Genomic DNA, 27832 nt, shown 5'->3' with positions numbered 1-27832 from the left:
ATTTGTCTTGTTATGGAACCTCCTAGTCTCTACAGCAAGAATATCCATTACATACAGCAGTTATGCTCCTGTTCTCATATTCAGCCCAGCTACAAACCTCCCACCCTGAGAAGTCAGAAATGCATATTCACATCTGCCATGCCAGCCTTGACCTACCTTCTGCCAGCATGGACACGGGTGGTAATGGAATCTCCCCCACCTTCCCCATCTGAGCACGCTGGGCACCAGGACCAGGAGGTGGAGGCAGTGACGACTCTGACGCACCCCCAGCCTTGAAGGGGTTCACCTTGGGCTTAGGGGCAACCACAGGTGCAAACTTCTTCTGTGGGTTGTAGAAGGAAGGGGTAGAAATGTTGATGCTGACTGTGGATGTCATGCGGGTCCCTGGGGCTCCTGGGGAGGCCATCTTCTCAGCACCTGGCAGGAGAGAAGAGGAGGAAACCTACATGAAGTCATCCTTGGGCCAGAGTGGAAATTAATGGAGAAGAGTATGTGAAACAAAGGGATACAGGAATGTAACTCAGGCCAGAGGCTGAGGTGCCTGAGCAGTGCACTTACAAGAGCAGCACAGGAAAAAGGAAGAACAGAAACTGCAGACAGCTCGAATGAGCCATCACACTTCACCATTTCAACTCAGCATGGCATTAACCACAAATGGGTTCTTGCAACAGAGAAAACCCAGATTTCCACTGCACTGCAGCCCTGCACCTGTGGTGACCCGAAGGAGGGTGATCCCCCGCACCCCAAAGGATGCCCCCAAAAGGGAATCAGCATTTCCTCTCCCCCTTTACCCGATAACGCCAGCCGGTTCCTCTCGAGCTCAGCCTGTGACAGCGCCAGCAATGCCCCCTCTCCCCCGGTAGCCCACACCTTTACCTCTAGGCCCCTCCATGCCGCCGGAGCCGCACGGCCGGGCGGGAGAGGCTCTCCGGAGCTGGGCGATGCCAGCCTATGTCTCCTGCCTGCCCCGGCCGGGCTCCGCCGCCCGCTCCGCTCCGCCCCCGCCAGGAAGCGCTCCCCGGATGCCGCCGCCCCCCGCCCGCGGGCAGCCCCGGCTGGGCCCGGGCCCAGCGAGCGCAGGATGCCCGGCCGGGCCGGCTGTGCGGGGAACGGGGCTGTCCCGAGGCGAGGCGCATCCCTAGGACTGCCCCGGTCCTGCGATCCAGACCAGCAAGCTCACCCGTGCTAGCAGCCCCCACGGAGCCAGACGCTTTGTTGTAAAGCCTGGCATGCCCACAGCCCTCCTAACACCCCAGCACAATAGGGCTGCCGTCAGCACAGGGGCTCCGTGCCAGCTTTCCGCGTCGGCATGTCCGAATCAGTGCCCCTCCGCGCTGCCGGCCTCTGCCTGGGACAATAACAGCTGCTGCCACAGACAGCCCTGGTGCCACAAACATCCGCCCGGCCCCGATAACCCCTGGCTGCTGCTAAGAACTGCCTGCCCCATTCTAAGCGCTCCCACGGCTCGGTGCAGTGTGGCACAATATAGCAGCAACCTGTCCCAGCCTTCCCCAGGTCACAAGCATGTGGCAACACAGACAAACAAAGTCCATGTTGCTGAACTCTTTCTTCCCTTTGTGCGGTGCTGATAAGATGCATACACTTGGACAACTCTTCTGGGAGTTTCAAAAGGAGAATGAGGCCGCAACAATAAGTGGGAGCCAAAAAGCTGTGCTGAGCATTCCCCCTGGATTCAGAACTGGAAAGGGCCAAGGCAGAAGAGTAATTTGCAAGGTCTGTCCTCATTCCGCCAAACTTTCAGGGGTCAAGACACTTGCCTGTCAGAAGGGACTGACCAACTCCCTCCATTCTGCAGTTCCCATCAAGCTTCAGAAGCTGTTAAAAACACCCCCAGCCTTTCTTTAGAGACTTGCCTCGTTCTCCATTATTTCACTAGGGTGTAATGAACCACTTGGCAGTAGCTCTACCAGATTTGACAGGATTATGAGCAGAACACTACAGTGACAATGTCACTTCTAATCACGGGGTTAGTCAACACACAGTCTGGGGACATTGGCTGCTTCACAAAAAACCCACTGGCTTTGCAACCAGCAGCTGCCATCTCCCCGAACCCAAAGCAGCCCATTTCCCGGCACGATGTTTGTTTCACACTTAGGGCACTTGCTGCTCAGGGCTGTCTCCACCCAGCAGCTGCCCCTGCTCATCCTCACTGCTGGCTATCAGACCACCCACACACAGACCAAACCGGCTGAGAAAGCTCGGCTTTGCAGAGAGTCACCCCCTCCAGCCCTGGGTGTTGCCAATGCCATCTAAGCCTTACCAGAAACACACAGCTCACACGGGTCCTGTGGTGCAGTTTGTGAGAACTGTGGGAGAGGGAGTGTCATGCCAACGGAACTAACCTCAAATCTTTCTCATCCTCACATTTACCCCGAGGGGAGAGATTTTTCTACCTGCTCTAACAGCATTTAGGATGACTCAAGTGGAGCTATGAAGAAAGATGCCCCCAAAGGCCACAGTCAGGATACCTAAGTTGACTCATACACCGTTTCTTTCTGACAGCAGGAAGAAGTAGGAGGACAGAACCAAGGGACACCTCCTTTAGCAAGAGGGTCAATTCCCAGGTCTCGTGGTGGGTCTGCCACAAGTTATACATCTTGACAGCTTTCACTTTGATGCCATGACACCACTCTCAACAGCTCTGCTCCTTTCCTGGGGTAGCAAAAGCAGGAGGAACCTGAAGAAGCAGACAGTCAAGTAACATTTTTCACTTCTGTTGGTAAGAGCAGTTTGGCTCCAGCCACGCTGGGAGCCCCTATAGCTCCACACATCACATCAGCACTTCCCCATCGGCCAACTTCCTCCCAACTGAGGGGAGTCAGAGGGGAAAAAAAAAAAACAAAACAAAAAGCCCCCACCAAAACAAAAGATCCCCACAAACAAACAAGAATATTAAGAACAGATTAAACGGATTCAGGAGTTATGCTGCTTTTCATCCAGAAAGTTCTCCCAGCCTGCCCCAAAGTTACAAAGCTTCAAAGAGAGCAAAGTCTATCAGCTATGCAAGCTGCAAGGTAAAGCCTCAGAGCAACCGGGCTGGGGGAGGGGGTAATTCGGAGCTACTAACTTCTCTCACAGATACTGGGCTTGCCTCCTCCCTATGCAAGGGAGGGAAGAAAAACCGGGAAGAAAAACTCCAAAAAGCTATGCAAACATATTTAAAACGTTAGTAAGTTCCACGACTTTGCAAACACTTTCTCGGGCCACTCCCAGGGAGCCAGAAACTCATAAATTAGGCAAATTTCATGCACAAAGGGCCCCAGATTCCTCTCTCGAGCACATCTGGAAAAAGGCTCGCGAGGTGTCTCGGTCATCCAAGCTCACACAAAAGAGAGCTTGTCCCAAGCAGAGCCCGGCAGCAGCACCCCCTCCTTCTCCCCCGCTGCTGCTGGGGCTGTGCGGGAGCGCCGAGTCCACCTCCATTCCACGGCAGGGAAGAAAAGTCACCACACATACCCACACACACACACACACACGAACCTGCTTTTTTTGTGGAGGGCCAAGCACCACCTCACCCCCGAGCCAGCACCAGGAGCGAAGGGCTGTGTCCGAGGTGCAGAGCCGTGCGGGAGGGAGCGGCAGGAAACCCGCACCCTCCGCGCCACTCCCGGGAGAAGACAAGGGCTTTGTCGCCAAGCCGAGCGAAAAGACTCACCTCAGGGGGAGCGGGAAGTGCCGCCCCAGCAGTAGCTGCGGCTGTCGGGGCCGGGCTGCTCGGCTGCCCCGGCCCGCCCGCCGGGAGCAGCAGCAGCGAGAGGCGGAGGAGCCGCCGAGCCCCCGCGCTTCCTCCCAACTCGCGAAAAAAGCCTCGCCCAGGCAAAGTTGTTTGACCATAAAAGGCGCGAGGCCGCAGCACAGCTGAGCTCACTCGCTGGGGAATGTGGCAATGAGGTAACGGGGGCCGGGGCTTGCCGGGGCAGCGGCCCTGGGCCCTGCCGCCGGCGGGGAGGGGGCGAGCGCTGTGCCCGCCGGGGCCGCCAGCGAGACGCGTCTGTCGCGCTTTCCCCCGGCGCCCACCCTGGGCCGGGCTCGCTGCCTGCCCCCCGCACGGAGAGCCCCGCTCCTCCCGCCTCGCCTAACCTTGGAGCTGCCCCCAGGCCGCGATTTCACTTCTAGTCGCTGAGCTGGATTTTGGGAAGGAATGCGGCGGCTCTGGTGAGTCAGGGTCCCTGCTGGCCTCCTCCCCGCCCGAGCCAGCTGTGAGAGCATCTGACTCACGCTGCCCCGATCTGCCAGAAATTAAAGCAAACATCAGATGACTCCACCGTGCAGAAAAGCGACTTGTTCTCCTCGTACTGGCTGCAAGGCAAACACTATTAGCTGGTTTATATCAAACACTATCCACACGAATTGCTTTGTTGGATTGCCAGCGCTGCACATCGGTTTTATTTTTATGCCAGTGCTCGCTTGGGGCTCAACCCGCTGTAGAACGGGGGCAGCCTGACCCAGCCCAACAGAACGTAACTTTCAGCCCTAGCCTTTGCTGCTTCTCCTTGCTTCAGAACCTCTCACGAAGGAGGAACACCAATAAAGATATTTCCTGTGCTTTGTGCAATCATTGCATTTGACTTTGGAATCTGGCCTTAATTTTGGGGTTAATACACCCACTGTTGCAAGTTCCCTGGAGAATTACTGTATTTGGTAATGCTCAGGGGACTTGTCTGCTCCCAAGACTTACCTATCAACACAGGTATCTTTCAGTATACTGCTAATTTACTTGCAGGTTGAGAGAGTAAGCCACAAACCATACCAGTGACACTCCCAGTCTGCACTGCTGCAGAACTCTCACAATTAGAGAGCTATGCAAAGAGATTCGTCCAAGGTTTAAATCCAGTGTAAACAAATCTTTAATTTTACACGTAAAGTTTGTACAAAGAGGTCGTACCTTTTATTTAACCAGGTGATAAAATTGGGAAAAGTCTCCCTGAGGTTTTTCAGTGTTACATACCATTTGAAAATGCCACCCATAGCAGCGCCCAGCACTGAGCATCTCACTCCTTACATGGCTGCAACCACTGAACCACTGATCTATAGCTCTGAATTTCTTAGAGAAATATAGGTCTTCTGTGGCTGCTAAATAATCCTGTTTACTGCTGCTTTTGTAGGCATGGCATCAATTCTGTTATCTCCTATGATTAATGCACAAAGTAATTATGTAGGATAAAGAATGTATCTCTGTGATGGGTCTTCTAGCAACTGTCACTTTTCTAGTGCAGACAACCTTCCCTCTTGTTCAGGTAAAGATGTCAGTGCAGAGCTAAAAAGAATTCACTGCATAATTGTGAACCAAATTCTGGAACATCACAACACACCCTACACAATGAGCCAGACGTCAGAGAACTCTGCCACTGTTCCCTCGGCTAGGTCTGACTTCAGAGAAAACAAAGAATGTCTCAGACTGAGATTAAAAAAGTGCTGAGTGAATATGAAAAAAAAAAATCTATGCTTTCATACTTTCTGGTCACATCCCCATAAATCCAGATGCTTGCATTTTCTTACCAGTGTGTTGATGTTAAAAGCTCAGGAAGGCAGATCAAGGAAAGTGGGAATAGGAAAAAGAAAAGCAGCCCTCTTAGACATTTCATACGAACTCCTCACTACAGGAAACAAATGCAAAACACATGTTTTCCAGGTTGCATGTGTGAAAGCTAGAATTCTCAAATCAGAATACATAGAATACACAGGGGGAAACTAATCTGATTTTGTGCTTGCCACATAGTGAATTTAAAGTTTGTGCTTTTGTAACTGGAAATGAAAATTAACTAACTTCCCTATTAGTTCTGATTCCTCCAGAAAGAAAATAACAATCTCCTTATGCTAGCAGTCTTCCTTCATGCAATTATTGGCTTGAAAAAGTAGGCATTTTTCTGCTGCAAATGAAAATTAGAGCCTTGAGAGGCACACAGTTGTACTGACATTCATTAGCTGAAGCAAAATCTTAGTCCTGAAGAGGCATTTAGCTACCTGGGTACAGAGATGGATCAGCAGGTATACTTGGTTTGTGCCAGACCATGTTATTTCTGGAATTAGCAGCTGTCCTCTGCATAAGTCACTTTGGCTCTTCCATGCCATGAATAAAAGTGATCTGGTCTTTTGGAGTTTATTGTGGTGTGAATGCTACTGTCACCGTGGGTGAAGTGACAGCCCACTACAAAGCAGGTGCTGGAGGGATTTAGAACACGCAGTTCTGCCTGGGTGCTTCTTTTGAGGCAAGTGACAGGAAGCAAGCCCTGCTACTGGTCATCAAATCAAAGCTTAGAAATGCTGAGAGTTCAAGGCAGCCATCTCAGGAAGACTAAGTTTTAATGGAGACAGTTATAGAGAATCTTTGCTGACAATTCAGTCCTGTAACACAATGAGTAAATAAAGAATAAGACCACACAGGAGTGGTGTGGCAAATTCATGTACTGCAATGGGATGAGGTATGTGCTAGCACTGGTTAGGTGCCTATAAAATGAAAAGAAAAATAGATGTAAGAAAAAAAAAGAAGTCCTTGAATAGAAAATGAAGAATTATTTGCAAGAACACTACTGGGGAATTAAACTTATTGGGCAGAAAATCTTTTTTGATAGCCAGGTATGGCTTGGATAGCTGCAGATGGGAATCTTTGTGTTAAATATGTGTTCAAGGTCAGAGGAAAGCAGTCTGGAATCTGGACAGGGTGCTTTACTTCTGTTAAAAATGCAAAATGTCTGCATCTGTATAATTTCCATCCATATCAACAGATCAATTAGTGCCATTTTATCTCAGCATGAGTTAGTTAGCAGTTAGTGACGCCACGCAGGAGCCCATGCTCTTCCTAAGCAACGAAAAGTTCTGACTCATGTCTATGTTGAATCTCTGATGCTTCTTTAATCACATAACTTCTGTTTAGTCTAACCACGTTTTATTGATTAATGTTAAATTGCTACTTAATCAGCTTTCCCCATGCTGTATTAAAGGCTACGTCTGGGCCAACTGGAAGGGTTGGGAATATATAATGGATCTGCTTTGGTCTCCAGGCCAAGTACTTGGGCCTGCACTGTCCAGGGCAGGGCCACCTGCAGCAAATTGCCTGCATCCACATGGGCCAACAGATGTTACAGCTGGGTCATCTTAGAGTTCTTTTCTGAGCTGAACAATTCTGTGATTCTATGTAATTCACCCTGGCAGGAGGTCTCTGGGATCTGCTGTGCTCCCACGGCACAGCCTCTCCTGGTGTGCTCCTCGCTCTCTCCTTTGAACAGGGTGTTCTCTGTGTGAAAGACAATGTCTGGCCCCGATTGTCCCCTGCCAGGCTGCTGCTCACACCCTTTGTGGAGGCCATGATGTGTGCAGAGCTGTCTTTTTTCTGACCAAGCAGCAGTTTCAAGTTGGAGCACCTCAGTGCCATTGTGGGCTGCGTGTTGACAGCTGGGTGGCACACACAGAGAGCTGTGCTGGGGACACCAGAGCCTCATGAGACAGCAGTCCTCACAAGCCTTGTCATCTCCCTGCCTCTGTGCAGCTGGCATACAGTCAGGAACACTGTTTGCAAAGGTCATGAGTTCTGGAGACGTCCCTGGATGACCAGCGAGCCAGGACATACAGCTGGAGCATCTCTCTGCTGGTTCCCTTCAGAACCAGGTCTGCTGTGCAAAGCACACATCAGAAGTGTGGGTCCCCAAGAAGGGGAGCTGCTCAGCAGGCAGAGAGAGCCTCTGTGATCTCTCAGAAGGGCCACTGTAGGTGCTCAAATCCCACTGAGAAGGTGCTGCATGGTGCACATGCACGTATGTCCACATTTCAAAAGGCATTCCACCCACACATACAGTTAGATTGTCCTGACTGAAACACCAGAATAGGCCAAAAGCTGTAAACACAAAAAAACCCCTCAAACCTTTGCTATGTCATGAAACACTTCTTTAGTGGGGCAGATCAGCCATATACACATAAGAGGAAGCAAAGTGTCCCTGTGGTATGACCTTGGTCATGCCAGGATGTGACTGGACATCGGAGCAGCCAGGGGAACAGGGGACTGGGGTGATGTCTGTCCAAGGAAGAAGCTCCCTTTCCAGCAAAACTGGCAGGTCTTTCCTAGACAGAGCCATGACAGGGGCTCTGGGGCAGCTCCCAGATGAGTTACCACTGCTGTTTCCTTATCTCCTTCTACCAAAATTTCCTGCTGCTTCTCAGCAGGCAGCGGCCTGCAATTCTGTGGCTCCTGGGGCTGGCTCACTGGCAGGCTTCCTTCCCCTCACACAGCCCTCCCACACCTCCTGCTCTGCTGCTGGGCTCTGTGCCCAAAGAAAGAGATGCAAGCAGGTTGTCCCAGTGGATATCTCTTCCCTCAGGTGCTGCATGACCTGTTCTGCAACTCTGGAGAGCTGTGAGATGGCTCCTGGGGCATGCCCATGTGTGTGGCTGAGTGTGGATGGCCGCCAGAGCCCATTCTGCTCGGAAAGCTGCCATTTCCACATTCCAAGGCATCCTTGCCATTTTCTCAGCTCTATGCCCCACCCCTTGCCACCAGCAAGACAAGCAGTGACGTATTTGGCTGTTCTGTGGCAAATATTGCTGCTTGTCAGAACTGTCAAAGAAACACATCTGTCAGCCTGCTTAAAAGAGTTCCTGTGTGTGCTGCAAGCCTCTTTCCACCCAAGTACCACGCTCCCATGGTAGAAGTCTCCTTTCTTCACTTATGTAGAGCTGTAAGCATGGCACAAACAACCCATGCTCCTTTCTACAAACGAGTTTCATCAGATGTAGGTACTCCTGGATGTTGCAACCTGGTGGATTTAGACAGAAATTCCCATGAGTAATTCCAGAATGTGTCTGTGTCAGGGGAAGGGTGCTGTTTCCTGGGAAAAGGGTTCTTCACCCCATCCTCCCTGTGACATAGCTGAGACACAAAAGCAGGTGCTCAGCTCTCTTGATCTCATACTGAGCCTCCTCCCATGTGGTGCAGTAGAAGTTGTGTTGTGGCTTCCCAGGGCAGCACCTGGTGCAGCTGCTTGGTACTGGAGGGAGAGAGATGCCAAGCTACAGTCCCAGTAACATTAAGCTGGGAAAAGATCCTGGTCACTCCAGTCTGTCCCAGTGCTACTATTTTCTTGCATAAGAACTGAGCTAGCCAAATAAGCAGGGACAGGCTCTGGAGACTGCTAACTCTGTGCTTTGAAGTGTGCCCACAAACATGTGGCCATGCATTTGCCAGGGCATGCTGGACTTGAGAGCACATTAGGAAGACACAAGCAGATTGCTCTGGTGAGGAAGAATGAAGCTTGATACAGTCTCTGCCTGCATTATCTACAGGGTGTGGATCCTGCAGCAAACCAGCCTCTCATAAAAACCAAGTAATTATTTAACTCCAGACTGGAGTCCTGGCAAAATCTAGTATGTACACAGTGTAGATGATCACGGAACCAAGGCCCTGGAGCAAAGCAACAGACCAACCAAACAGACAATACAGGCATATGGTCCAACAGTCTGCTTGCAAAAATAATTTTAAAAAATATCCAAATGTTTTCCATGAGCTGCACAGTAAAACACCATTTGAGTACAGCTTTAAGAGGTGCAGCCCCTCAAGCCCTTGCTGTCCAGTTATAAAAAAAAAGAAACAGTGTGGGGTATATGAAATTTCTTGCAGTTCCCAGGTTTAGTGCATGTGGCTACTAGTGCCTTTGCTAGTGAATTTACTGACAGTATGAATAAAAGGACGACTAGACAAAAATCTTTGACTATTTCATGGGATTTTCAGGAAAATCAGCAGAGCCTTGCAGTAGAGTTACTGTCCTTCCAGTGGCAGCTAGGAGTCTGTGACAAGTGATAACTTAGGGGAGAGAGCTGGTTTTTTTCAAGCAGAGTATGATTTTCAGTAGGTTGAAAATATAAACTGTAAGAGGCCTTTCTGAAGATCTGTGCTAAGTTCCTTCTGTATGCAGCAAAGTGATTGAGCATGGTATGAAAGCCACTGAATGGAAGACAGGGTGGTAGTGGTTACAGGCCACCAGTGCCAGTGGTGGCGAAGTGATAGTGAGAGATCAGCAGCCACAGCTATTGCTCAAAAGGCAGGAGAGATCCTCAAAAGGTGTTCCATCTTGTATTACTGAGTCATTGACCATCTGCACTCTGTAGTCTGATGGAGGTGCATTTCCTTCAATGAAGGCATTCTTCAGTTGCCTTGGTGAAGGTCAATACGATGACTGTGGTACTGGGCAAATCTGACCCTTTGCTTTCATAGCTCATGAAAAAAAAGTCATTTGGAACCTTCAACCTTACCCAAAACACTTCAGTTTCCCTACAAGCCACTTTAGATATTGCATTTAGATGCAATTTACATGAAGGTCATTGCATTTAGGCTTCATCTGCAAATATACTTTTTCCTTGGGATTCTTGAGTCCCAGGTAATGTTTGTGACAGTGCTGGCTAAAGGCTGGGAGCAGCAAGTAGTGAAAGATGCCTGGAAACTAAGCCAGCAGAATCTCACCTAGGTGCTAATGAAAATAGGCTCAGATTATGAGAAGAGCCCTATGAAACATTTTCTGCAGTGACTGATGGTTTCAGAGACAGTGCTAGACTTGCTGCTGCCAGAGGAAATGAACGGGATGTTTACAAAGCTATTTCAGTGTAGCTTTTCCTGGGCTTCCCACCAACAGCTTTCTTTTCCAACACCTTGGTACACAGTGTTCAATGCCATGAGAAGAATTACTGAGTCCTACCAGCACTAATCCTTTTGCTTCCTGTTTATTTAGCCTTTGTGGCCATGCTTTCCAAAAACTCTGTCTTCCCAAGGTGGTCATCAAGCCTCTATCTTAAAGACTATAAAAAAAAAGAGAGATCTGGTAAAAAGGAGGGCTATATCTGGTTTAGAAGTAAATGAGAAAATACTGTGTATTTGTGTAAGAGTGTGTCAAATTTGAAGCAGTGCAAGAGCCACATATTACATCCAGTCAATGTACAGACAAGCACTGCAACCTCAGATATATCACCCTGAAAGGGAAGGAGCTGCCTTAGTTCCACTTGTCACTCGCTCTGGACACATTGGACAGCCTGCATTTCTCCAATGCAGTAAAACAGCTCCTATTTTCTCCTGATCCAAGAAAGAGGAAATCTGCAGAGAGGTCCAAATTTAAACGCACATATGGGATACTGTCTCCCTCTGAAGTTTCAGAAGGAGGCATTCCACAGGGGCTAGACTACACACTGCCAGGGAGTCTTCTTGAGGAAGGAGACTGGGAAAGGTAGAGGGTACAGTTCATCTGTGAAGAATATGATGAAGATCTGGTTGATACTGTTCATTGCCTCTAACTTCTTAGATGACATCAGTGCAGACAGATATCAGCCCTTTGGTGCCAAAAGCCTAAATTCAACTTAATGACCTTAGCTTGCGGTCAAGATTAGAGGGACACTAAATTGTAGACTTTTTTACTCTTTAATGTTGCATATTCTCAGCCCCCTGGCTTGGTTTTGAGGCTGGAATGACTCCCTCATTAGACTCAGAATTCATTTTGTCTTTCAGTCTACACTGATGAGAAGCCTACAGTATGCTGCATTCTGCTTTGCTGTCTTAGCAGATTATACCAGAGTCCAAGAGTCTCCACTTGTGTTTGCTTTTGACTCAGAAATTGTTGTTCTCCAAATCCCCTGCACCTCCAAGCAAGGAATGGAATTTCAAGCTACATAGTTGGTGCCTGAAGAATTCCACTCTCCTAAACATAGCAATTATTTATGTGACTCCAGGGACCATGAGAACAGAACTCTCCTCATCTACAGTCATTTTGACTCTTTCTCCCAGCTGACAGTAAACTGAGGAAGAAGTGGTAAATATTATTAAAAAATTATAAATGTTATCTTACTTATTGCAGATTAAGATGAATTTTGGGGAGATAGAAAGGAAAAGCAGCCTTCTGTGAGAGCAGATAAAAGCTAAGAGGCTTTGCCTTAGCCCAGTATTGGTACATAGCACCTGCACAGACCGTGTGGTGCAACAACAAACATTATCATTCCAAAATTTTCTAGTAGCCATCTCTTGAATTGCACTGGTGGATTTCTTTCAAGAATCAGCTATGATCCCAGCAAGTCTGAGGATGGGGTGCTCTTTCCTGAGCTGCTTCTGATAGGCGATGCCTTCTTGCCAGAAGTGCCATCAGGATGTCAAGTGTTACAAGACAGCAAGAAGAAAAAGCAGTGAGGCAGCCTCTTCTGAGACCCTGTTCCTCAGATTTCAGTGGAGAACACAGAGAGCAGCAAGGTCCAAATGTGCTTATCAAGGTGGTTGCCAGCAGGTAAAAACATCAGACCTCAGAAGACTTGTAAACAGATGGGAATGGAAAGGTCACCTCCAAATAAGCACAGAGGGAAGCATCCTGGATCCCACCATATTCCTTATGGACTGCAGCAGAGCAGAGCAGAGCAGGTAGATGTATTCACATCTTCCAGAAACAGCAGCAGGCCTGACTTGATTCCAAAAATAGTTTGAGTCAATGTTGATTTGCCAGAGCATACTCACAACAGCTGTGTGCTCTATGCTAGAGAGTAATTTCTGGAGATTTTTTTAAAATAGGAGGGCCATTCTGCCAGTGCATGAGTGAACAGTTTTAATTCGATATTTTGCTTCAGGATACATAATACTGTCATTATTCCAGACATTAAAATTCGGCAGCGAGGACAGAATCAGTAGCTTTTAAAATAAGAAGTACTTTTCTTTGCTCAGGCTTGCTTTTACAGTTTGGGGTATTTTTGTATGTTTTTATTAAGATCTGTAAAATTACAAAACCACATTGCAGAAAGAAACTCCCCACCTTATTTTTAAAGCAGTTAGTATCCACAGTTTTGCTGAGCTTCTAGGCCCCCATCTCCAATATATCAAAGGGAGAGAGTGAGGAGATGACAACTGATATTTTGTAAGGCTAAAAATATTGTGCCTTTTTACATAACACTGGGAATTTAAAAAGCACATTAACTGCTTGCAGATTATTTTTAAAAATGCAGTTTGAGCAACACCACTAGTATAGATTCAACTGACATTTAGGAGAAGGAGCTTCACTGCTGGGAAATGAGACATTCAGTAGAGGATGAAGTAAATGTTTAAAAAAAGGCAAAATAAGACTCAGACTGCACCAAAGATGTTTTCACCCTAATATACATCTCACATTTATGTCATTGGGGGGGTGTCTCTTTTCTGAATGCATATCAAGTAGCCTTTTTGACCTTCCAAAGCAACCTCCTCAGACATCCCCTCTTGTCACTACCTACCTGATGATGAGGAGCCTTCACAGTCTCAGTGTCACTGCCAGAGGTTCAACAAATTCTTTTTTTACACTCCTAGAAGTTCCTTTCTTTTCTCCTCCTCACTCACTGGCATCTTCTGAGCCCTTCCTGGCAGGCAGGGAGTGGGAAAGAGTCCCTTATCTGAACTCACTGATCTTCCCATTTCACTTGCTGCTGGAAAAGCCACAGGCCATGGCAGAGGAAACTGGAATTTTGGAGCCTGGCCCAGCCTAACTCTGGTCTCACTCTGTGTGAGCAGGCATTTAGCTGGCTCAGACACAAGGTAAGGACACAGGAGGATGCAGAATGGATTTATGAAAGACACTTGCCAGGAGGGGGTTGCTGAGTGGGTGAAGTTTGTGACAGATGAGGCAGCCTAGACTTGCTGATTCTTTGGTGCTGAGCTGCAGTTCCAGAGAGTGCTGGGTCTCCTGCTGGAGTGGCAGGTGATGCATGGTCACATGCAGTAGGTCACTGTGCTACGAAGGCGTGGGGGAGATGCTACCAGAGCAAGCTGCACCACCACAGCTCCAGATGGCAAGTTTCTGCCCTGTGTCTTCCATAAAGCCTTGAAATGGGAACTGTACAAAAATGAGATCGTAATATATCTAGAACTCAGCATGACACTTCTGCATGACTCTGCATAAAAAACAAAAAGGGATGAAGATGCTGAGAGAATATTACACTTCCTAAAAAACTGCAAACCAGGACTGTTGTTCTGAAAAACCATGAAGCTACAAATTCTTAAGAAAAACTAATGGAAGGCAAATATCAATGTAAGGTGAGAAAAGAATGGTGAACACTTGAGTATTGAACATTTATTTCTGTACCAATACTTCAAACCCAGGTGTTATACAGAAAGCTGATTGCATTTTAATAAAATACTGCCAAACTAAGCAAGGTCACACAGTAGGATCTTTGCAGCAAAGCACATATGTGAGTCCTGTCTGTTGTTAAGCTACAGGTGGCCCACTCCTTGCCAGGGCTTTATGTGCTGGGAAGATCTCCCCACTGCAGAAATTCTAATTTGTTTCAGAATTTTTTTTTCAATTTCACCTTGTGTCAAAATAAGTGTGTTTTTAAGGTATCTTGTGAACATCAAAGTATTTAATTCCTCTGGGTAAGATTGTCCTTAATTTGGGACAGTCTGCCAGATGTTCAGTTTCCAACAGATGATGCCAGGATGTGCCAGGCATGTGTCTCTACTGTGGCAGCACAGGCCAATTTGAGAATTCACCGTGAAGAGGAGAAAATATTTTATGGTGAAAGAGGAAAAAATAATGGTGCTTACCATTACATCTCTTCAGCAATATCGGATAAAATACTCAGAAGGAGTTTTTGATAAATGCACTATTGAGGGTGTGGACTGATTAGTTCTATCTCAGCACTGAACTAATATGCTCCCCTAAAGTTTTTTATGGTCTCTGGGTGCAGGAAGAACAAGATCAAACTTTCTGGGGTGTGAGTGTAGGTAAGCATGAGCTTATATCACAATATGTAATGCAAACATATCCTACCTCTCTCCACCTGTTATCCCCTCAGTTGATTCACACAGCCTCAAATATTTTCCCAGCTTGAAAGGACCCAGCCTTTCACTTATGTGAGATAAGTTGCACCACTTTCAGGAGCTGAACTACACTGGCACTGCTTTATTTCCTTCTTTAAAACCTCATAAAAAACCTTTCTGTTTGTCTTCTGCAGCAAAGGAGCTCTGAAGAAAGAAGAACTGCATGAGTCATTTTGCTATCTCATTTCCTTTTCGGTCCACACGAAAATCCTATCAGTAGCTAATACAGCTTGATGTAGAATTAACTCTTATGGCATCTACTACATTACCTCCATGAAGCAATTACTGAGATCTCTGCCAGAAGTAGCTTTTACTGGGGAATCCAAACTGCCAGTGGCAGGAGGCCAGCACTGAAGCACACTGGAGCAACAGCCCCTGCAGGACGATTCCTGCCTCTATAGATCTGATACAGATACTATTTTTGTAAACATCTCCTACTCATGAACTTCACAGGCCTCTGCATATTTTCCACAGCTGAAGACACATCTTGCAAGAAGCCTGTAGGAAGTTTCTCCATGTCTTCCGTGATAGTAGCTGGTCACAAGGTATTACATAAGGATTTTAAAAAGGATCAGAGAAGGAGAAGGTGGACATTCATTTTCCAGAGTCTTTTCATGGGACGATAGACATTGTTGCCAATGATACCTCTGAGGAATAGGCAAAAGGAAGACATTTTGCATTATCTGGTGCTTGGTGATGTTTACTTGAAAGTGGGACATTAGTTGGCAAGACATATATTGTTTTTTCTTTTCATTTTAGCTGGTTTTAGTGGTAGCTAAGGAAGATGACAGGGGCACATTACCTACTGTGATATAATCTGCATCCGTGATAATTAATTGATGAAAAGAATATATTTACTCAGCAGGTAAGACAGTGACAATAGCTTTGTATTTTATAAGCAGTGTTTCTTTGGAAGATGCTGTTCCAGTATTTATAATTTATAAGATCTTTATATTTATGTAGAAATATAGGGAAAATCTGGTAGAACAGATTTAATAGATTCATCAATGGCTTATAGAAAATATGAACAGCTGTCTCTTAAAACACAAACAAACAGTTAATTTACAGCATAAGCTGGTCTTCAGGGATATGATGGAAGCCTCAGGGTAGTTTAGAACTAAAGTTGCTAAGAACTAGACTAGTTCTAAAACTGTTTGCTCTGTGCTGTTATCAGCCCCTCTATCAGGCTAGTGACTCTATCAGTCACAAGGTGACTATTTTTAGATTTGCTGAAATTGTGTTTTCCTCCCCACCCATCCCTGCCCAGACTTACAGTGACCCCTGTGTGCAGGGCATGGGGGAAGAGAGGCATGGATGCTTGTCTGTTCCCAATTCACCTTGGCATACAAGCCCAGAAATAGGTGGTCCTCACCTAGGAGCACATGCTTATTGATTATGGTATCTCAATTTCTCTGCTGAATTCATTGCAAAACTGCAGGAGCAGAGGAAGAAGAAAGTCAAGGGATCTTTATGTGGCACTTCCTCCAGCAGCATCCTTGACCTAGTTTGGGCAGCACTCAAGCTCTGTTTTGCAAACAGAAGTTGCTAATTGCAGTGACCTACAGAACACAACAGGTCAAACATTCCTTCCCTTTTGCCAGCACAGGCCCTCACAACAGGGGCTGTGGAAGGGGAGATTTTCAGATCTGCAATAAACAGAGGGGCACATAATTTCACCCATCATAAAAGTAAATTGGGAAGTTGCAAGAGGCTGTTTCCTACTGCTCCTTTCTTCTGAGGTACCCAGCTTTGTAAAAAGATCTATCCATGTTTCTCTCTAGATATTTAAATACCTCCCTCTCCCAAACCTGTACAAAAACTTAGATTTGTGAAGATCTTTCCAGACCAGCATTTAAATCAGCACTTATCAGAAAAATTTTGTACACAATTTTCTACACGAAATTGCAGCCTCATTGTTTAAGAACCAACCCACAATGCTCAGAGAAAATATCCACAGCCTGTCAGAAAGTGTATTTCAAAGAAAACAAAACTGTTTATGTTCTGTCATTTACCTCCAGTTCCTTGAAGCAGCAGTGGGGATGCTGTTGCTCATGAAAGTGCAAGGACAAAAACTGTGGGGGACAGTTAGATTTATGTTCTGTTTCAGTCCCTTGTTCAGAGATTCAGTCTTGTCACTTCCCTCCTACGAGATAATTCTTATGAAATCACATTCTTATTAAACTAAGTATTTCTTCAAAATGTAAAATACCTACTTTTCTTTTGGTGCTATATGATAAACATTTTTACTGATTTTAAAAAGTTTGTTATTAGCTTGATAAAAACTAGAAACTGTTCACTGATGATGAATTCCCTATTGCATAGAACCTACTGTACAGAAGAGCTGAGCAACTGGGTGAAAGCTGAATCTTAACAAAATCTTCTCAACTTCTAATGAGAATGAAATTGACTTTAAATATGGAGATTTATGTAAATATAAATAATGCATAATGTTGTGTAAACATAATAAATAAAGGTGTGATTAAGAACCAAAAGATGGTGAAGAGTCTATCCTTTCATTAAACTGACTATATTAGAAATGAGAGATGAAGCATGGCTCTAGGTGCCAAGACAGGTATTGCTTCCAGCAGCTAAGTGATATTGATTTCAAATTAAAAAAATGAGGGAGCTGGTGGCATCAGGACATGCGAGACAGCCACAAGACAGACCAATAGTTCTGTGGAGTGAATGAATGGACACTTGGGTATAATCCTTCTTTCCAGTTCTTTTATTTTTTCTGCTGTGCATGTCTGGCAGCAGCATGGGTGCTTGCCAGATCCTGTGTAAACTACCACCTCACCAAAGCAGCAGCAGACAAACCCATGAAGAACTGCAAAGCAGCTTTTCAGGCAGGGTAAGTGCTAGGACTTGCTCACCTGCCTGTGGAATCACACCCTGGGGCAGAAGTCAGAGCAGGTTGATGTAGATGATATTGTAGCTTAATGAAAGGAAAGCCAAATGTGCATTTGCTAGGACTTGGGATACGACTTTGAGCTTGAGATAAAGCGATAGACAAGCTCAGGGGGAATAAAGAAAGAAGAGTCAATGTGACTTGTCTGAAATCTTTACTGAAAAGGAAACCACAGCAGAGTTCACACAGTGCACAAAAAAGGTTCACAGAGGAACAGATTTAGATTTGGTGGGTGGGTGAGAGGGAGAAGGGGATTAAAATGAAACCAGACTCTCTGAACAGAGGAAAAGAAATTGTTCACAGCTGTGTCAGTAATACATCTTCTTAGGCCAGGGTGAGGTGCAAATGCTGTTTGGTGGGTTTGGTGAAACTGCTGAGGACAGCTGTCCTGATCAATCAGTCCACAGGAGACTGTGGGTGACAGCAGCTGGCTGGGCAGCCACCAACTTAAAAAACATTTACCCAAAACAGGACTTTTGTCTTAATATACCACTCTTCCCATTGCAATCTGCTTTTGCTTCCCCTTTCCTCACATTTTTAGCCCTAGAGATCGACTTTTTAGAGATGGTGAAACACCTTGGTTAACATACTGCCAGACCCATTGTTTCCCAGTGCTTTTACAACCTAGGTTAGGAGAGTGCAGACATGTCGGGAAAAGTATCTTTAGTAAGTCATTCAGAAAAATGAGATGAAAACTGATAGGTTTGGAAATATATGGGGGAGGTGGAAGGAGTGAAATAGGGAAAGAATTCTAACTGTGGAAAAACTTCATCCCCACCAGGGATCTAATGCATTGTACCCAGTGATAAGCATTGTAGCAGACTGGCCTCGGGCACCAGAGAGGAGGGGACTGTGATCTCTTACACTTCAGCAGCGTCATGTTCACCATACACAGTAATACCTTCAATATCATGAAGAAGGAAAAAGACAAAATAACTGCCTATATTCAGACCATGGTTTGGGGTTTTTTCTCTGCCTTTATCTTTCCCACGTAGATTTTATTTTGTAAATTGACTTTATCTGAGTAGACTTCCTGCTTATTGTTTCAGAGGGTCAGGCAAAATATGTTCTGTCTGAAGCCCTTTTTTTCCTTATTTTTTTCCTTCCTTAGGCTGACTGTAAGGTGTGAATGGAAAAATGAATGAACTTACCTATTCTTTGGTACTGTTGTTAATGAAGAATGATCAGCTGTCTTGAATGACTTCTCAGCAATGCTGACAAAAACTGAATTCTCCAAGCACGAGGATGAGATCAAAATGGATCATATGGGATCAGCAAAATTCAATTTGCCATTACTAGAGATGGGTGGAAGGATGCTGGTGAGATCAGAGAGGCTTTTTGGGCGAAGGAGACACAAAGGGCCAGGGAGAAATTGTGAGCATTTCAGAGATTGAAGGTGGACGGACCAGACTGGAGAGAGTCCGTGGTGCTGGGGAAGCGGCCCAGGAGGACACTGCCTGTTGATGGTGCCATCAGGTGAGAAGAATTTGGGCTGTGACGGGAACTGACCTAACCACACCTTCTCCATCTGCAGAGATCCCTCCTCACTGCCGTGTTAGCGGGGAGGACCTGGGAAAGGCCCCAGCGAGCGTCCTCAAGGCTGGGCTCGCTTCATCCTTCACGGTTATGCGGGGCCAGGGGCAGAGGCCGGGCGGCGCCGCACGCCTGAGCCCCGCGGCCCGCTCCGGGGGCAGATCGGACCGCGGGGAACGGCCGTCCTCCCGCCGGATGGCTGCTGGGGCGGCTCCGCGGGCCGCCTGCCCCCGGGCAGCTCCCGCAGTCCCGGCGGGCCGGGCGGCGGCGGCACCGGCACCGCACCGGCACCGCGCCGGGCCGGCTCAGCCGCACGGGAGCGCGCCGGGCGCGCCCCGGGGGAGGCGCGGCGCGGCCGCTGGGGGGCTGCCGGTAACTGAGTCGGGTCCGCAAGTGTAGTTACCGGGAAACCGCGCCCGCCCCGCCTCCATCCATCCATCCATCCATCCATCCATCCATCCATGCATCCATGCATCCATGCATCCAACCCCAGCGCCCCTCGCTGCTACTGCTTCTTCTTACAGGGACGCGCCAGCTGCTCACCCACCTTCCCCCGTCCCCACCTGCTTTACTCTTACAGGGACAAGCGCGCTGCCCACCCACCTCCCCCCGCCGCTCCCGGCCTGCGGCACCGCCCGCCGCTCACCTGTGCCCGCCCCGCTCCCCCGGCGGGCGGGAGGGGCCCCGCGTCCCCCCCGCTCCGTGCGCATCCCGCGCCGCCCGCACCTGTCCCGTCCCGTCCCGTCCCGTCCTGCCCGCCCGCCCGCCGGGGTCCCTCGCCTCCGTCCCGCCGCCGGCCCGTCCCGCTCTCCCCGCGGGCAGAGGGGCGGCCCGGCCCGGCCGGCGCTGCCTCCCCTCCCCGGGCCGCGGAGGGCGGCAGCCAATCGGCGCGGCGCTGCCGGGCCGAGCTGTTTACCCAATCTCAGCCCGCCCCCCGTCGGGGAGCCGGGAGCGGGGGGCGGGCGGGCAGCGGGGGCTCGGCGGCGGCACCGGCGGGGACGCGGCAGCGGACGGGGAGCCGCGCGGGGCGCGGCGCAGAGCGCGGAGGCGCGGCGGGGGCAGATGCCAGCCTGGCCCGCGGGCTCCCCGCCCGCCCGCCCGCCTCGCCCCGGCGGGGGCACCCCGCGCTCCTACCTGACCATGACCCCGCGCCGGTCCCCGCTGGGCCACCCCGGCGTTTCCCGCTGAAGGGACCGGCTCCTTTCCGACCTCCGCCGCTCCCCGCCTTCTCCGCCTACTCGCTGCTGAGGCTGCCGCCTCTCCCCGGAGCCCCGCCGGAGTGATGGGCTGCATCGGATCCCGCACCGTGGGTAAGGCGTTGGCGGGGACGGCGCCAGAGGATGCTCGGGCAGCCGCGGCCCCCGCCCGGGTACCCGCACGGCAGCCCCCGGCAGGTCGCCCCTCGCAGCCCCCCTCCCTGCTGCCCGTGCAGCGCCATTAGCTGCGTGCGACCCTTCCCCACCTCGGTCTCCCGCGGCGTGGCGGGGCTGCGCGGAGCCGCTGGCCTAGGTGCTGGCAGCGGGGCGGCGGGACGTGCCCGGGGCCGGGGGTCGTCTGCCCGTGTCACCCGTGACGAAAGGTCGCCGAACATGTGGGTCAGTGCGGCGCCTCCGGAGAAGGGGGTGGGTGCGGGGCGTGCCGTGCCGTGCCGTGCCTCCCGAAGCGGGATCAGGCGGCCGGCGGCTGGCTCCTTTGCTCGGTAAGGGTTTATTGTTATCCAAGGATACATAACGTTGCATGATCTGCACGTCTTCTTGTCTTCCCCTTCCCCCTGCGTAGACTTCAATGGAGAAGAGCAAAGAAAGCTGAATCCCTTCCCTCTCGCAGAGCTATTGCGAGGGGACACGGGGAGGGACCGCATCCTTCCGCTGGGCCACGCCATGCACATTTTTAACCAAAGGATCCCAAGCCTTCAGGCTGTGTAACCCATCTCTCCCCTCCTACACACATGCAGATACCAAGAGGTCCCTTGATCTTTAAGCAAGGGTATCTACAGGTAAACACAGCGTTCTGGGCACACTTTCTTGCCTTCAGGAATTTTTTTTTTCTGTGCAAACCACAGGTACAGCTCTATCAGTTACGTGGGGATATATAATTCAATATGCCAAAAGAATCTCTGAGAGCAAACCAGAGTTCATTTGGCAGTACATCTCGCTCCCAAGCCGTCGGCTCTGTCCCTCCCAAGAGCACGCGGGCATCTGTGGGAAAAGGAGATCTCTGAGGACATGAGAATTGCACCACCGCCCCAGATGGAGGGACTGTGTCACCCCAGAGTAAATGTGAGGGACTATGTCAAAGCCTGATGCTGTGACACTTCTTGTCTCAGTGGGAAAGCCCTTTGTGAGCACTTGCAAGGAACCATCTACTCCTGCAGCAGCAAACTTTAAACTACAGAATCCAGTTTGTACTTCGGGAACTAATTCCTGTACCTAGCCTATGTCTCTCAGTGGTCTCAAATGTCCTTATGACCTAGAGAAATCTCTTATGTGTCTACATGGCAAAGATCACTGCAATATTTCCCTTGAGATTCTTCAAGCTCACCTGGATCAGTGTCTCTATAGCACATCAGGACATGTGTTGCCTCCATCTCCTGCCTTGCCCCTATCCTCCACACACCCACGTTGCCGAGGACATTATTATTCTGTTAGCTAGGTAATTATTGGTACGCCTTTTATCAATGTCTGTCTAACTGGCAGCGTTAATTCTTGGTCTCTCTTCCCACAATGCTGTTGAAATAACAAACATGCATTTAGTAACATCCACTCTCCACTGCAAAATGTGGTTAAGCTGTTGTACAAACTACAGGTGTTTGTTCCTGTGTGTGGCAGCGTTTTTATGATCTGTGACTTGGAGTCTATGTTACAAAAGAACCCCTGCAATAGCTGAGCTGTTGCAAGTATCATTCTCATATGAGATTATGTATATGTTTGTATATATATTTATAAGTGTCGTACAGTTGTGTGGGCATAGATGAAAACAGAGAATAGCATCTATGCTATGTCGATGGGATAATGATAGCTGAAAATTCACTTTGCAAATTGCAGTCCTCCAATACAGACCTTAATGGTACAGATGTTTGACTTCTTATATGATGGCAATTTTTGGTTAGTGTGATACACGTTCATTCTTGATGGTGATAGCTCAGTGGACTTTAGGGACCTATTTATACAGTTAACTGAGGAGCTTTTCTTGCCCTGGTGTTATGAAGGCGTGTGCTAAGGGGGATTGCACAGCTATGATTCTGGTCTCTGTGGGAGTCAGATATGAATGTAGTAATACTGTCTGATGCCTGCTTCATGTGAAACTTTTACACTGCTGTGCTTTAGAAGGGGCTAATTCTCCTGTCAGTCCTAGAGGCTGGATTTAGTGAAGGTGGGATCCTTGAATTTTAGTTGGACTACTCCTCCTAAGGAATTTTGTTTAGAACAATTCTTACTTGGCAGCCTAGATTTTTGGCTCCAGCCTTCCTGGAGTTATTGAGAGGATTCTTCAGACATATTTTCTTCGAGCTGGAAATCAATGCTTTGAAGTACTAGGTCTGAGCTCTAGGATGTGGTTGGAAACTAACATCCTAGCGTGAGCAGAGCTTTGTGTTCTCTCTTCCAAGTCTATCTGATTAGATTTTTTCAGAATTAGTTCAGTATACAGCCTCTGTATTGCCTTGCCAAGACCAGGTAGGTCCCAGAGAAGGGAGTGCTATGCTTGTATTGGTTTTACCTTGAAATTTACATGGAGCAGATTTTGAACTCAGAATTCAAGAGGTTTTAATTAGTGATAGAAAGCTCATAATCAGTCACATTTAGTTTATTCACCACACAAGGGCCAGTGCAGGATTGTGCCCTGAGCTTGCTCCGGGCCTTTTTCCATTCCAATTTTAAGCAAGCCACATGATTTCTTCATCTCCCGCAGGGATGTTTTACTATGATCTAGTTAGATGTCATAGTTTGCACATGTTTAGTGATGTGCAACTTTACATTTTCTTTCCTAAATATGAGTTTTCTGGTTATTTCTCCCTGGAGAAAAGTAATTGAGTGGGTCATAACAGAGCAGCTCCATATGTGATAATTTGAAATAGCGTCATAGAGTATATTTAAATTTTACAGGGGACACCAGAATGGCAATGATCACATTATGATTTCCTAAGGTATGGAAAAAGCTGAAAAGTGATCTTAAAAGGCTAACCTGATATCCAGTCACCTTCTCCACAGTCACATCTCAATGTCATGCATGTGCTTTGTGTAACATGGCATGATAGCAATTACACAGTGAGAAGTGGAGGTGGCTTCTTCCTCTGGTAATGGCTGCAGGTCGTCTCTGTGTTTTGGGGATACCCCATCATAGTTCCTAGAGAGCTGCGTAGCAACTCTCATCATAGCTGGGTCTCAGTTTCAGGAATGTAGAGGAGAATTTTCACTGAGGTTGCTAGACAGTTAAGGCTGTAAAATCCACCTAGGAACTTGTGGATATTTGAGTGCCAACCAGCTAAATGCCAAAGATTAGCTCGGTTGTTATCAGTAACTGAGCCAAGTTTAGGGTTTCAGGTCGACATAGGTGTCTGAATGCATTGCAAGTGTACCTTTGACTACAGCTTAGACATCTCCTAACACTGGCTGTTCTGATTAGTGTGGCAGGGTTTCTCTTAGTTCCTTGAATGGATTTAAATTAATAGAAAGCTCAAGCCTGTGAAGCTCAAGATTGCTGTCTCTTTTTTTCCAGTGATTTCTCTCTGATTTCGGTCACATCTTTGCACAGAAGCCTGCAGCAAACATGTTTTGTGAATGTGATGTAAAATGGTGGGAAAATATTCCAAGACATTACAAACTAATAGTACTTTTGGAGTGTGGGAGAAGAGAAACTAGAGTTGCTCACACTGAGGGTCAGGAAAAACTTTTTGACTGTGAGAAGTGTCAAGCACTGTAACGGGTTTCTCAGACAGATTGTTCAGTATCCATTCTTTGAGGTTTTCGGAGCCAGACTGGATAAAGCCGTGAGTAATCTGGTCTAACCTCATAGCTGACTCTGCTTTGAACTGGAGTTTTCACCTCAGGAAGCACCTTCCAACACAGTCATCCTGTGATCCTATGCTTAGGGTCTAAACCCTGGAGTGATTGCCTCTCTGAGTCAGGTTGGACTCACTGCTTCATTCTTGCTCTGCTAGAGGACCCCAGGTCTTCCACATGCCATCAGTACATTCCTACATGTTGCCCCCATCACCACTTTCCTTTAACTCCTGGGAGTGCCATGTGTCACAGAATTCCTCCCCATGATAGCCCCAGCTATCAGCTGCAGCCCTTCCTCTCTGTGTGTTTTTGGTGTGGCGGTTTTGCAAGAAGCAGCCCAAGTGACAGCTGGGCTGGTGCATGGAGCATCAGGCTGGAAAAGGCAGTGCTCTCCATTGTTAATGAACTGTTCAGGCTCTGGGTCAGGTGTGACCTGCCAAAGCCAGGTACCTGGCTTGCTGGGCTCCCCTTAACTGGGAATGGTTGGTGTCCTGTCAGACACCTGTACTTTGTTGCTTTCCCACTGGATGATCCCTGCTAGGTGTAAATGAGTGGCTCATAGCACCCTCAGCAGGAGAGATGGAGCCAAAGACCACCCACTCCTAATCCAGCCACTTTAGATTCAGCAGAGTGGGAGCAGGGTAGGAGGCTGACAGGAGAGGGGTAAAGCAGCTGGAGAAAGCAGTGAACATCCCCTGCATTTTTCTCCTTACTTATTCCCCCCCACAGATCTGTAGGTGTGTGAAGTGAGATCTGGAATGGCAAGTGTGGTCTACACACTTGGAGTGTGAAAAAGTGAGACATCTACTCTGCAGGCATACCTCACACACACCAAGTATGTATCAAGGTGTCCAGTTCCTACCTCCTTCACCTTCAACATCTGAGTGAGTCAGTGAAAAGGAATAAAGAGAGGAGAAGCTTCAGAAAGGAGATGGTAATGCAGAAGAAAACTGAGTCATGGAAGTAGGAATAATTTCATTTAGTTGCATTCACACAGGTGGAAGGGGAAGGAGCACAGAGCTCCGTGTAGAAACTGTAGGTGATGTGAGTAAAAGAGTGGGAATACATGAAAAGGGGCCTCTGGATATCTTTTTCCTCCCTTATTTGGGATAGAGGCAGACAGAACAGAGGGACAAAGGGACACCTTCCAGACCAGACTGCTTTGTGGTTGGTCTCACTTCACTACTTGTATTTCTTCCCAGTCTGGCTTTTCCTCTTTCAAGCAGTTCTCAATCTGATCACTTTTAGAAACTGAAGTAGAGGGCTCAGGGATGAGAACTTGTTTGTCCCAGTAAGATTCTGAGCAGAGAGCATCTCCCAGGCCTAGCAGCCAGTTGTCCTGAAGGGTATATGAACAGGTGATCTCTGAGACCTCCCTCTCTCGCCAGGGCTTCTGAAATACAGGTGGGTGGTTTCAAAGTTGTGGTGGGGGGAGGCTGGCAAAGAGCATGATTGCATAAGCCTGGCTTTATAAGGAAACAGTCCTAAAAAATACATGTGCAAGGTAAGTGTGTGTCAGAAACAGTGATTAGTAACAGAAAACAGTCTTTGGCATGTTGCTGATTGATGTAAGACTTCTGTGTGTGTACAGTGCAACAGATGTGATTTGAGGAACAGAACTGAGGAAGAGCATACTCACTTTGTGAACTCCTGTGGACAGTAATATTGCAAGAATTATGAGAGAAGTTACCAAGGAGCTGATGGAAAATGGAAGTAATGAATTCATTGGCATGATAAAGCTGGGAGTCTTAATTCTATAGACTGATGTGTATTGAAGCAGAAGAAGTGGGCTAATCAATAAGTGTTTTAGGCCTGCTTTCTTGGGGGGACATAGAAAAAATAGTTTTCAGGTCATTTAATAAGGTTGTGTTCTCCAACAGCAAACAACTGTGATTTTAGACTGATACTTAACCAATTCAAGATAATTCACACTCATGAGTTTTTAAGCACTTTGATAAAAAGTCAAAGCTTTATTTTATAAGGTCTTGAAATGGTGAAAAAGGTCTCAAGTGAAAAGCTAGGATGTTAGCACAACTTGAAAAGTTTTGTGAGATGACCTATCTGTTTTATTTTATTGATTAGTTAAAATTTCCAATAAAATATTAGAAGGCAAATATATCAGTGAGAATGGGCTTATACAAAACAGAGCCTGTCAAGCTAACTTAATTTCATGACTTTATGAGACTCCCTGCAGCCAAGTAGTTCTCTGAAGTACTTTACCTACAATCATTGTAATGGAGGTAAAATATGAGATTGGTAAAAGATACAACCTCTAATAAGCCAGCAATCATCTTAGAACCACATGATTCTTAGTTAATATATGAGTACAGTACATTCTAAGTGCATCTAAATTCAATAGATAGCAAAATAGTAACAAGGAAAGAATCCTTGTTGAAAAACCTGTGGCTCTAATTTTGCCAAGAACCGTGTGATTTTTACATAATGCTCAAAATCCTTAGGGAGATCTAAAATACTGATAAGCTTGATAGTATTTGCAATGACTAGAAGAACTGCTAAAAATGAAAGTAACAAATGGAAGGGATAAATCACTGATAGGGAACAGTTTGATTCATTTTAAGTACTGACAGACAGTGTGTGTTTAAATCTAACCAAATATGAGTTAATCTTATATCTAATGGCAGAGTGTGAATACTATTTACAGGACCAGAATTCTATTTTGTGAGCAGTCACACTAAATAAGCTTATAGATATTGGAACTGGTAATCAGTAGGTCAACAGCTACTACTGAGATGCTGCAGCCAAGGAAGCTGATGTGCTTCTTTGATCTTGAATACTGAATAGGAGGAGAGAAAAGCATATTTTCTCTGCACTTGGCACTTGTGAAAAAAATTATTTTTCATCTACTTTGTCTAATTCTATTATTATCACTTTGAGAAATACTGCAGAACTGAAGTATGACAAGAAAATAAACATAGAACTGTGAATAAAAACTTACAGAAGTGACTTGATGACAATCCTTAAGTGTTTGATTGAAGAAAAAAACGACCTCCAAGTCATCTGACTTTTCAACCTAGTAGAAAGCTGTTAAGATGTGAGAGAAGGATGGCAGATACATTCAGATTGGAAATGAGGCAAAAATCAAACAGTAAAAATACTGAACTATTGGTGTAATTTACTGAGAGTTGTACTGAGCCCTCTGTCACATGAACACAATAAAATCAAGATTTTAAAAAATGCCCTCATTCAATCACAGCAACAGAAAGTATAATTAACAAAGGCAGTACATTTAGCCTCTCTTATTTTAAGGAGGTCAGATTAAATGATCAGTATGTTTCTCCATGAGTTTAAGCTACACATTCCCAGGTCCAGGAGTATACCAGACTTTTAAATGAAACATTATTTTATGTCCTGAAACGAATGGTGTTGTATTTGCAGATGCTGATCAGACATGGCTCATGGGGAAAGTTTCAGTTCAAAATTTCTAAAGTGCCCTGGAGAAAACAGTTTGGTGATCCAAATGGTGAGCATATGGATTGACATTCCACATGGGAAAAAGAGTTTTAGGGTTTATACTGCTGGCCATTTATGTTCACTGGCCAGGATGGTGACAAA

At 47.1% G+C, this 27832-nt stretch overlaps 2 protein-coding genes across 12 annotated transcripts in view; one reads left to right on the top strand and one right to left on the bottom strand.

Annotated features, from left to right (window-relative positions):
- Window positions 1–21043, bottom strand: part of ZYX (zyxin) — a 29640-nt gene extending 8597 nt beyond the window's left edge. Inside the window, exons 1-2 of one of the 10 annotated variants that reach the window (XM_071433103.1) lie at window positions 20722–21043; window positions 157–417 (exon numbers count right to left, since the gene is read on the bottom strand). In XM_071433103.1, coding sequence (XP_071289204.1) covers window positions 157–406 — 250 coding nt within the window. In that variant the 5' untranslated portion in view covers window positions 407–417; window positions 20722–21043. Of the gene's footprint in view, window positions 1–156; window positions 418–791; window positions 811–876; window positions 1010–3501; window positions 3656–3676; window positions 3890–4101; window positions 4702–18877; window positions 19791–19905; window positions 19985–20393; window positions 20530–20721 lie in introns of those variants that run through there. The other 9 variants (XM_071433105.1, XM_071433099.1, XM_071433102.1 and 6 more) reach the window with 9 other exon arrangements.
- Window positions 20435–27832, top strand: part of FAM131B (family with sequence similarity 131 member B) — a 32542-nt gene continuing 25144 nt past the window's right edge. For both annotated transcript variants that reach the window (XM_071433115.1, XM_071433114.1), the window contains exon 1: window positions 20435–20569. In XM_071433115.1, the coding sequence (XP_071289216.1) occupies window positions 20542–20569 (28 nt within the window). In that variant the 5' untranslated portion in view covers window positions 20435–20541. The remainder of the gene's footprint in view (window positions 20570–27832) is intronic.

This window comes from Agelaius tricolor, unplaced genomic scaffold (genome assembly GCF_023055355.1).
Source record: "Agelaius tricolor isolate 1412-34295 unplaced genomic scaffold, bAgeTri1.0.p SCAF_9, whole genome shotgun sequence".
Taxonomy (NCBI): Eukaryota; Metazoa; Chordata; class Aves; order Passeriformes; family Icteridae; genus Agelaius; species Agelaius tricolor.
This window is presented reverse-complemented; position numbering and strand designations above follow the sequence as displayed.